The sequence below is a fragment of the Trichoplusia ni genome, chromosome 2, assembly GCF_003590095.1.
Source record: "Trichoplusia ni isolate ovarian cell line Hi5 chromosome 2, tn1, whole genome shotgun sequence".
NCBI classification, from domain to species: domain Eukaryota; kingdom Metazoa; phylum Arthropoda; class Insecta; order Lepidoptera; family Noctuidae; genus Trichoplusia; species Trichoplusia ni.
Window position 1 is genome coordinate 3,820,392 of NC_039479.1, and position 12,040 is coordinate 3,832,431.

Genomic DNA, 12,040 nt, shown 5'->3' on the forward strand with positions numbered 1-12,040 from the left:
GTACCGCTCTCTTTTCACACCATTCCGTGGTTCAAGCTAGCTTTTAATTTAACTAATACGTGATTGGTTTAACTCTAAATATGAATTATCCAAATTAAAATTGATATCGATATAGTTATTATTGCAAATTGGCTAAATCTGTATCCACTGCCCACAGTTTTGCTATCAATCAAATATGTCAATTAATAGTATTATGATAATATTTTTATTATATTCGATTACTTAATTACGGGATTGATGATTATTTGTGATCTCTGACTGTACGTATCACGTTTTAGGAACATGTTTCAGTGTTTATAGTAGGCAAATAGAAAAAATCTTGTTGTCAGCCAGGCTTTGAGTATCTCCATTATGTGTGATCAAATTTAGGTTGGTGTGTCTAGAGAACGCACATTTAAAGACCCAGTCCTTCCTTGAAAATCAAGCCTGAATACTCCTCACTAAGTTTTATGATAATTAAACTGTTTTTCCTTGAAAGTTTTCAGACAGACAGAGCTTAAGAAATACTAAAGGATATTGGATAACGTGCAATTTACCTTATACATTCTGCACTTGGGGATTTCTTTCTTTATTACGCAATCAAAAATTACCGGCCAGTAATTCTATACCATTATGAGTAAGACCTGCTTCAATGATTGGAATACATAGAAATCAATAACTTACGTAACAAATCAATCTAATATTAGTTTAAATTTCGAATTCTTGATAAACAGTATTATGTTTCTGGCAACATTTTAGGAATAGAGGTGCACGTGTTAGCCTATCATCGTCCATTACATTGTATAAGATAGGCTAAAAGGATTGTTCCGATAGCCGATCCGGAAAATAGCTTTTGCATTTAGAAATGTTGGCCGAGCTCGGCTAATAGGTATTAAAGTGTGTTGTACAACTCTATTCGCAGACACTAAACGTGAAATAACGTTTAATTTACGTTTAAATTTCAAACTATTTCTACTGGAGCTACCTAAAAGTTTTAATAAATTTAATTTATTAAAGGAGCGTTTTGAGTTTAAACAAACTTATTGCTATTAACTGTGCTTATTGCTGTTATAAAGATTAAGACAATCGGTGTCTAACTTTTTTAAGTTATATCAATGTTAGAATCCACGAAAGGGTAAGTCAAAGGCATTGTCGATGTGTCTCATTATTAACTTAACTAACTTGTGATTCAAAGTAGCAAAAAAGTACTAGACATTTACTCTAAAACTTTTAATCCAATCAAAATGAAAAAAAACGTAAGAAGCTTTCCTCCTTTCGAAATGAACCTCAGAATTAAGAGACGTTACGCTACCCCGCATATAGCTCGGCTTCACTCTCACATTTGCATCAGTCGGTCTTTTAAGACATGCTGATATAACCCGCTTAAAGGAAAACCCGCTAATAAAGATAACTAACCATTAAAATAACCATCAAATCAGTATATAATCTGATTTAACGACTGTTTTAATGAAAACGTCGATGTTCATAACGTTATTAGCAGCTATTCAATAGTTAAGTAATGATAAATGGACGCCTATTCATACTTGCTTCAAGAATTTACTCGACTATTAATCAAAATATATGCACAACGGAAAAGACCTTTGGAAAGAACTTTAACAAGCTATTCATGTATGCTAAGGTTACCTTACCATACCGTATACGGGCTTCATAGAGGAAAAAAAGAAACATTAAAAAAAAAGAAACTAAAAAATATGTTCGAAATAATTCAAATCTATACTTCTATGCTCTATACTTACTTACTAATATATAAAGCTGAAGAGTTTGTTTGTTTGTTTGAACACGCTAATCTCAGGAACTACTGGTTCAAATCGAAAATTTTTTAGAGTTCAATAGATCACTCATCGAGGAAGGTTTTAGGCTATAAACCATCACGCTGCGACTAATAGGAGCGAAGATACAATGGAAAATGTGGAAAAAACAGGGTAGATATAAATTATAACTTATATCTTCTAACCACGGGGACGAAGTCGCGGGCAACAGCTAGCTATGAATAAGAGTGATAAATAAAATTATATGTAAAAAAGCGTGGATGCTTGATCATAAAACTCCATTGATAGAGTCATGAGGGTAAATGTAGATAATATTGGAGAAATCTTTTCAGGAAGCACCAAACAGTTTTTACATGAAAATATTTTTTGATTTATCATTCTTATTCATAATTTGAGAGCAAAGTCATGAAAAATATGATTTTGAAAACCATGTCCCTGATTATCCCTTTCACTACATAAGCGTGAAGATATAGTACTTACTATTACAGTTAGCGGTTTCAGTAAGCACGGCAACCACAAGCACGGAACACCATCTGGTGTGCCAGCAGATGCAGCTCAGACGATTAATAATGCCCAGCCAGCTATTTAAACTTGAATACAGATAGACAATAAAGTGGTCAATTAATACTTAGTTCAATATTCGGTTCTTATAATCTGTTATGTTAATGCGTTATAATGTTTAAGTCTAAAATTTGTAAGTAAATAAAAAGTAATTAGGCATTCTTTATGAAAAATCTTACCAACTTTTATGGGAGCAAATGACAGCTACTACTACTGAACGTTGATGATCTTACATATATTATGTACCGGGATACTTATATAAGGCATTAAAATATATATGTATGATAACAGTTTTCTCTCGGAACTGAATTTGGTTTATGTTCTAGGTTATTTTTGGAGCAAAAAATCTGCTCTAGGTATTAAGTAACTGGAAATTGTTTAGCTTTTGGGGAAGTTTGATACTTTTTTTACCTTGCCTATCGAAATTACCTGAATATTTTAAATGTTCTGTAGTTTGAACATTATATTTTTTTATCTACTGTAAATTTTTATTTCTGCATACTCTGTTAAAGTCCAGAAAAAGCAATGAATTTTCCATCACCAAATCTAAGCCGTAAAAAATAACCAAATTTCGAACTTTATTTTTTATCTCATGGTCAAAGCTATGCTGTTCGTACTTAGCACTGTTGGCACTAGCTTCATTAAATTAATGATAGTGAGCAACATTTGCGACGCGCGGAAGTCAAATTAAGCAACAAATTAGATGTGTAATTTACAGATTGCATGACAAATTTAATCAGGCTGGTGAATCTCTCGAACTTCCGTTAGCTTTTCAGTTTCAATCCTGTGAGTTTAACGTTAGACCGTTGGTACATGTAACGAAGCTAATCTGGCTGTTGTATTTGTTAGGCATGTAGTTTATTAAGAGTAAATAGGGAAGTGCCAATGAATACCGGTATTCATAGGTAGGGTTGTGATAAATAATAATTTATGTAGTAAGGACTGAATTTAGTATGTAAAATTGTTAAAATTTAATCTCAACGGCTAATGCTTACTTTTATTTGACCTGACCAAAAAACCGAAACTCGATTTTAAAGAAATTAAATACTCCAACATTTTTTTAAAAACGTTTCGGAGGCCTTAATTTGGCGCGGCAGAGGGGTCGCGACTCATTAATCAAAGGTTATCAAAACAAAATATTTTCATACAACACAATAAACGTATGCATCACAACAGACACTCAAAGAATTAAGAACAAACAATGCTATACCACCTTCATGGTAGCCATACTTTCGATTTAATCATTATCAGCATATCAAGCCTCCGAGCTACCACTGACAGGTACCAGGGTTCATGGTGAGGCGTGGGGCGGCTCAGCCTTAACCCACATTGGTAAGTCTGCATGTTTCTATCACCCATCGCTCTTGTGTCATGGTTTACTCAGTGCTATGGTACTTTGATCTGACAGTCAGCTTTCATAGTCAAAGTTGTTTATATTTTCTGGTAGTATTAATTAAAATTGGACGGTACGGGAGGAGGATACGTTACGGAGGAACGTAAACCTAGTTTAGGAGTAAGTTTTTCCGAATGTTTTTTTATTTACTAAAGTTTACTATTTTATATGTATTATGTGAGAAAACAATGGCCTTTTCAAAGAAAATAATGTATTTGTTTAGTTAGTAAGAAAACTATTGATTGCATCCGAAATGTTACTGAACTTCTAAAATAGACTGAATTTCTAAATTCTTCATACCAATTTTGATTTTAATAAAATTATTAATTACTGTAGTCTAATTTCTGATGGTTTCATTTCAGAATTAAGAGCACACACATTATTCTCATACTACTAGTTCTTGAAACATTTATAAACTGTTGAGCAAACAAAGACAGAGTCTCGAAGCGTTTCTCAGGTGCAGAGGCACTCATAACATGCACAACTTTAGTTATCCTCGTCTTCACCATACACAGCACGAACATACTATATAACTACAAGTATGTATGTGTGTCAGCCTACACAGCGGATATAATTAATAACCATGTAACATGCAAATGCATAAATGCTAGTTTCCACGTTTAAGCCAGAGCAATCCCTTGCGGCGTATCGATCAATCATCATCGCCATAATTTTGGGCTCGTCACCGTTTCACTGTTAATATCGATATTATTTCATCATTTGTGGTTCTCGGTTTCCTTAATCGAGAAATCGAATGAGTTCCAATATTCGTTAATAGCGCAATAATTATAATGAGTACTAGTGAGCCTTTTTGTTGTGTTTACCCAATGTTTTCTACGGCCGCGAGACTCATATGAATTCAACCTTTTTGGTGTAATTCATGTCAAATCTTGGCTTTCAATTATGAACGAAAGTCTTCCAAAATTAAACGGTGGGTGTTCTGAAATTGAAATTGTTTCGACAAAATTCTATGAATAGAACGGGCAACACTTGTAAAACGGGATCAAGACAACCCCATTAATCAAAGCAACAATTCTAAACTTAAAAATTATTACCAAACGAAAACTAATTAATAAATTCCACCGAAAATTTAAATCTAATAAAGAATCGCTAAGAACATCGTGATTTAAGTGCAAACAAAGTATTTCATTATTCACAATGCTTGGTTTAATTGTTCGGCTGAAACTACGGGCGGTACCCATTTCAATTCCAAAATGAGATTTAGACAGAATCTAGTTAAGTCTAAAAGGTTTCCTCGCTTTGGAACGGCTTTAACAAGCGTTGTACCGTCGGTTAGGCTCATTGTCGAAATTAATAACAAACAATGGATGTATTCCATGAAGAAGGGTATTATTTAAATGTACGAACATTCGTACAAGTTGTTTAGATGCAGTTTGGAGTCACGTCGCCCAATACCGACGGCTGTTTCCAGTTTTAAGATAGCAATATTGAATAAAGCCAACGTTACTACATCGGATTCGGTCACGTATAGCCTATGCATGCCCTGATTTATAGAAACTATTAAATTGGAAGCTTTGAGGTTAGTTTCAAACATACCGCTTTAAGTAAAACTATATGTTTATTGAAAAATCGTCCTTGTAAAAATTCTGTATAAAAAAAACTAGAAATCAAAACAAAGATAGAAAGAAAATATATACAATTATCTCCATACAACCTCGTGTTTCACGTATGGGTGAATTTCAACAGGCCCAAAAAAATCTTCATTTCCGTGGATTTTTTATTCTTCAACTTTAGAACAATAAAAAATAGTGTTTTCTCAAGTTTTCGATCAGATATGCAGTTTTGCTTAATATCTAGCAGATAGCTTAAAAAACTAACGAGATATACAAGATTGAAAATTCCGTGCCACGGCGATGAAACATGCATGCACGGCAATGAAACAGGCGTCCATGGCAATGAAATGTTATTATAGTGTACAAGAATATTTAAATGATAAAGTTAATCATTGAAACAAAAATAAATACTATTAATTTATACGCAATAATAATAGAATATAATGTGTAAAAATCCAGTCATACATGATATTATTTTTATAATATAACTATAAATAGATAAATTCCTGTCTAGTGGCGAAACAAACATAAGTCACGGAAATGAAACACGTGGCCACGGCAATGAAAGGAAACTGTTTTACAAGGCACGGCGATGATATTTTTTTCATTCCCGTGTATTTTTTTTCATTGCCATAGCAAATTTTGTCCACGGAAACCACGGAAATGAGAGCACGGCGATGAAAATCAAGGGGTATAATTCAATTTACTAAAAAACTGGTAATAATTCACAGTAATGAACACTTTACAAATAAGCTAAATATAAATGGCATTGTATTGAATGCTCAATCGAGATTAAAAACTTATTGAAATAGAAGTTAGACCTATCCACGGCGATGAAAGAAAAAATGTCCAGTACCAAAAAAATTGAATACTTTTAATTATAGCTCGAAAACGCAGGCACGTACACACGTCGTTCCTTGTCTAGCCTTTCGACGTTACTTATATGCAACGTTTAACGCAAAACGGGAGCGACGCAAAACGTTAGAATATGCAATATTCTCAAATATGTTTAGGACATGGCGATGAAAGGTAGTTCTGGGACAAATGGTTTTTTATTAACCATACGTTGTATTGTGTAAATATTTGAATAAATGTATTCCGAGTCAATACTCTAACTATTCACGAACCAAATAAAACTAAGTTTTAATATAAATAACGATACATTTTTGATCAATGATGACTTTAATACATCAAGGTGAGTCGTGGACAAACACGGCGATGAAAGATTATGTGGTTTAACTTTTTTTTTTGGAAAACCTATTAATTATATTAATAAAATATTTAGTGCTACAGATAGATTTTTATGTCATCTACCTAAAAAAAAATGTTAGAACATTATAACAATGCTTTTTAGTACCGATTTCATCGATGCCACGCAATTTTTGGGTCCGGGAAATTCACCCGTATCAATGATTGATATATACAAAGGAATACCTACTCAAACTAACATGTCCAAGTATAAAACATGGATACTTAATTGCCTAGTTAATTTGCAACACTTTTTATAACAAGTAATATCATTTTCCTCGTGTATTAATCAGCTTTGATTTATACGTCTTCCGAACAATCTCGGTTTTCCTTGAGCATGTCGCCGTGACAGAAAGTTGCCGCAGGACTAATTAAGATAGTGGTGGCGGCCGTTGCCCGTAGCGGAGAGTGTCCGCCGGATAGGGTGCGGGCCGGCGACATACGCACCGACGCCACTGGACTCGGCGCAGTCTGGGTTCGGTGCCCCGTGGCGTCGGCGAAGAAGATCGCCGTAGCTGGCGAAGTGAAGGTGGGCTGGGTTGCAGCGAGGGTAAAACTCCTGCAACCCCGGGCTTTGAGGTGCTTCCGGTGCCTGGAAAAGGGGCACGTCCGGGCAAAGTGCACCTCCGCAGCAGACCGCAGCGATCTCTGCTATCGCTGCGGTCAGCCCGGTCACAAGGCGGCCCAGTGTTCCGCCGCGCTAAACTGCTGCCTGTGTTCGGCCGCGGGGAAGCCGGCGGGACACAGATTGGGCGGGGGAGCCTGTGGCATGCCCACCAGCACTGCCAAAAAGGCAGGGAAGAGGAGCTCCAAGCCTGCCGGGGTAACCTCGCAGCTCCCACAGGCTGGTAGCTCCGCGACCGACTCCCGGTCCGGGACTGTTGCCGGGGAAATGGATTGTCAATAATGGCGCAATTCCATTTCCTCCAGGGCAACATCAATCACTCTGCCAGAGCTCAGGATCTTCTACTCCAGACTATGGCAGAGTGGTCGATCGACGTGGCTGTGGTCGCCGAGCCGTACTTCGTCCCCGCCCGTGACAACTGGTTGGGGTGCGCTGACGGTTCGGTGGCCATTATTGGCGGGACTCTGATCGACCCGTCCAGGGGCCGCGGCTGGATTGCTGCGGTTTCGGACGGCATCGCCGTCGTGGGGGCGTATTTCTCCCCCAACAAGAGTCTCGCCGACTTCGAGGGTTTCCTTGTCGAGTTGGGCGCCGTCGTGAACCGCTACCACCCTCGTCCCGTTCTGGTGCTCGGGGATCTCAACGCCAAGTCATCGGCGTGGGGATCTCCGGTCACTGACTCTCGGGGCGAGGTGTTGGAAGAGTGGGCGGTGACGACCGGTCTGGTCGTCCTGAATCGGGGTTCGGAATACACGTGCGTGCGGCAGCGGGGTGGGTCGATTGTGGACGTCTCGTTCGCAAGCCCCTCTGTCGCCGGCCGAGTCCGCGACTGGCGTGTCGCCGTGGAGGTGGAGACGTTATCGGACCATCGTTATATCCGGTTCGACGTCTCCGCCCAGACCGCAAACGGCCGCCATCCAACAACCCCGATCAACGACGGCCCCCGATGGGCGCTCAAGCGCATCGACAGGGAACTACTCGAGGAAGCTGCCTTAGTCCAGTCCTGGATCTGGGAGTCGGCGACGGACGGCCCCGTCGACGTCGAAGCGGTGGCGCTGTGGTTTCGCGGGGCGATGACGCAGATCTGCGACGCGTCCATGCCCCGTGTAAGCCAACGGTCCGCAAGGCGCCGGGTGTACTGGTGGACCGACGAGATCGCGCGGCTGCGCGTTGAGTGCGTCGCAGCTCGCCGCCGGTACACTCGATACCGGAGACGACGTCGACGGGATCCCGTCGAGGAGGGCGCGCTGTATGAGGTGTACCGCGCGTCCAAGGAGACTCTGTGGCTGGCCATCGGCGACTCGAAGTCGCGTGCCAGGGAGGAGCTGCTGGGGTCCCTGGACCGGGATCCGTGGGGGCGCCCCTACCGTTGGGTACGGGGCAAGTTGCGTCCCTGGGCGCCCCCAGTGGCCCAGGGCATGCAGCCCCAGTTGCTAGAGGCGGTGGTGTCGGCCCTCTTCCCTGAGCGGACGGGACACGTTCCCCCGGCGATGGCTTCGCCCTCAGCCACGGACTCTCCTGATGAGGAGAGCACCGATGTCCCCGAGGTGACGCAAGAAGAGACGAGAGCAGCCGTGTCGCGACTCCGGGCGAAGAACACGGCGCCCGGACCCGACGGAGTTCCCGGTCGTGCTCTCGTCCTAGCTCTGAAGGAGCTAGAGCCCCAGCTGAGGGGGCTCTTCACGGCATGCCTCGAGCGGGGTCAGTTTCCCAGTTTGTGGAAGGAGGGGAGGCTGGTCCTGCTCAAAAAGGAGGGGCGCCCCGCGGACTCGCCGTCCGCATACCGGCCCATAGTGCTGCTAGACGAGGCGGGCAAACTGTTCGAGCGAATCATCGCAGATCGCCTCGTCAGCCACTTGTGCAGAGAGGGGCCGGACCTGGACGACAACCAGTTTGGTTTTCGTCGGGGGCGCTCCACCATAGACGCCATCATGCGCGTGAGGGCCCTGGCGGAGGAGACGGTGTCCCGGGGTGGGGTGGTGCTGGCGGTGTCGTTGGACATCTCCAACGCCTTCAACACCCTACCCTGGAGTTGTATTCGGGAGGCCCTTAAATATCATCGTGTGCCTCCCTACCTCCGTCGTACAGTAGGGGCTTATCTGGAGGATAGGTGCGTCACCTATCGGGGACGTGACGGTGCTGGTCGGCACCTTATGTCGTGCGGTGTTCCGCAGGGATCGGTTTTGGGGCCGCTCCTGTGGAACATCGGCTACGACTGGGTGCTGAGAGGCGAGCTCCCGTCGGGCGCCGACTTGACGTGCTACGCGGACGACACGCTAGTCACAGCCCGGGGGAGCTCGCACAGGGAGGCGGCGTTGATAGCCACGGCTGCGGTGTCACAGGTGGTGAACCGCATCCGGCGCCTGGGCCTAGAAGTGGCCCTGAATAAGTCGGAGGCCATGGTGTTTCATGGCCCCCGACGTGCGCCGGCGCCGGGATCACACATCGTGGTCAGTGGGGCCCGGATAGCTGTCGAGTCCACCATGAAGTACTTGGGATTGGTGCTCGACAGCCGATGGGAATTCGGACCCCACTTCCGGCGCCTGGCGCCCAAGCTGTTGGGCGCGGCGGGCGCGCTCTCAACGCTGCTTCCCAACATGGGGGGCCCGAGCACCGCCTGTAGGCGGTTGTACGTGGGAATCGTGCGGTCCATGGCCCTGTATGGGGCCCCTGTGTGGGCGATGGACCTGACGGCCGGCACACTCGCCATTCTGCGTAAACCGCAGAGGGCGATGGCCGTCAGAGTCGTCCGCGGGTACCGCACGATCTCCTACGAGGCGGCTTGCGTACTGGCCGGATCCCCGCCCTGGGACCTGGAGGCGAAAGTACTCGCGTCGTTGTACCGATGGCGCGAGGAAGAGCGGGCACGGGGCTCGAGACCGGCGCAGCGACAGATCGCACTGCGCCGAGCAGAGCTCCGTCAGGTCTTGGTGGCGGAATGGCGGCAAAGGCTTCTGCGCCCTGCCGCCGGCCTCGCAACCGTCGAGGCGATCCGGCCAGTGCTCGACGACTGGCTCGGGAGAAGGCACGGCTCCCTGTCGTTCAGGGTGACGCAGGTGCTGTCGGGGCACGGCTGCTTCGGCAAGTACCTGTGTCGCATAAACAGGGAGCCGGACGCTCGGTGCCACCACTGCGTCCATTGCGGGGAGGACACGGCGCAACACACTCTCGCCGAGTGTGTGGCTTGGGAAGAGCAGCGCCGTGTCCTCACAAATGAAGTAGGAGGCGATCTGTCGCTGCCGGCCGTAGTGCGGAAGATGGTCGGTAGCGCAGAGTCGTGGGACGCGGTGGTGTCCTTCTGCGAGGACGTGATGTCGCAGAAGGAAGCTGCGGAGCGGGAGAGGGAGATCTCGACTCCCTTCCCCGGCCGCAGAAAGCGCACCGGGCGCAGGAGGAGGGCGGACAACGCCCTCTTCCAGCCCCCATGAATGGGTTCAGGGGCGCGGGACTTGGGGAAGCCCCCCGCCCCCTATTCCATGGACCCGAGGCGGAGGCGCGAGCGAGTGTCGGCGCGCGCCTCTGAGGCGGTGCACGGGGTAGGCAAACACCTCACTACCCCGTGCACGAGGCGAGGCCTGGACTGACCGGGCCAGCACTAGTGCGGGGCTGCGGAAGAATTTGGACTCCCGCGGCCCCGCGTGCCCACGTGCGAGGAGACACCGGGGGGTTTTAGCCGGTAAGAGTCCGGCACACCCCTCCGCCTCTCCCCGGGCGGAGGAAGTCCATGAGGATTTCCCCCCGAAAAAAAAAAAAAAAAAAAAAAAGGACTAATTAAGATCGAGTGACTTACTGTTTCTGTACTTGTACCATCCATTATGGCGTTAACAGGATAAGGCTGCGTTTCAACCAGAGATGTGCGAGGATGCCTAGCGAGGGATGTTTGTAAGGAACCATTAGAATCTATTACCTCGCCTCCTTCAGCACAGCTCTGGTGGAAACAGCTCAGCGGACAGTAGACGTTCCTCGCACGACACATTTCTATCGCACATCTCTGGTGGAAACCAAGCCGTAATGTGGGAGATATGTTACAGTTTTTAAGTAGTATGGATTGTTAGGTGTGTTTTACTTTGTGTTGAATGAACTGGGTATGAATAACTGGATGCGGAAGGCACAGAATGATGAAGGAAACCTGTGTCTTGTACGGAGGAATGATGTAGGGTTGGAATATATTTTTAATTTAAAACTTATTCATTCATTTTAAATGCCTCACATCCTGTACATCCAGCATCTTAAAAGGAATGGGTCTAATTTAATTATTGACTGCAAGAACAAAATTATAGTGTAATAAATTGCTGACTAAAATGATTAGATAGATAAAACCATTCGATATTTACTTTAAAATTGATAAAGTACGGTACATTCAAATCATGACTGTAGGAAGAACAAACCTTAATACTAGTCTAACAGAGAAAACAATTGAAACAATCGCTTAAAAGTCTGAGAGCACAATCCAATAACTAGGTTCAGCGTTCAAAGGCCAAGTAATCAAATTGTTAGCAGCCTTGATAGAACATGTCTGCTTCGGGCTGAATGGTTTGTGAGTTAGCCATGTCGGTTGGTAGAGGAATGAAAATTGGAGAAAATCAGGCAGAACATGTGTAGGTATGTAGATACGACTTGCAAAAAGTTTTGATGCGATTTATTTCTAGATAAGATAAGTTTCTAATTCGAAATTTGAAAAGTAATAAATGTGACAGTGAGATTGCAGTGTCACATGAAGTGGAACATGACAATTAGTATGGAGATTTCAAATTGAGAACACAGGTTTGAATGCACAGATACACATTATGTCGCTTCAATACGAATAGGTTTTTGTCGATGCCAGAGCCAGCAGGTTTCCTTCTAAAACTGATTCGGTTCTATTTTTGAA

The 12,040-nt window shown here is 44.4% G+C and overlaps 1 protein-coding gene across 8 annotated transcripts in view; it reads left to right on the forward strand.

Annotated features, from left to right (window-relative positions):
* Positions 1 to 12,040, forward strand: part of LOC113504080 (potassium/sodium hyperpolarization-activated cyclic nucleotide-gated channel 2) — a 232,280-nt gene that overhangs the window by 112,917 nt on the left and 107,323 nt on the right. The window contains exon 1 of one of the 8 annotated variants that reach the window (XM_026886215.1): positions 1,080 to 1,114. The exons of the other annotated variants lie outside the window; for them this stretch is intronic. Coding sequence (XP_026742016.1) covers positions 1,095 to 1,114 — 20 coding nt within the window. The 5' untranslated portion in view covers positions 1,080 to 1,094. Of the gene's footprint in view, positions 1 to 1,079; positions 1,115 to 12,040 lie in introns of those variants that run through there. 8 annotated transcript variants of the gene reach the window in all.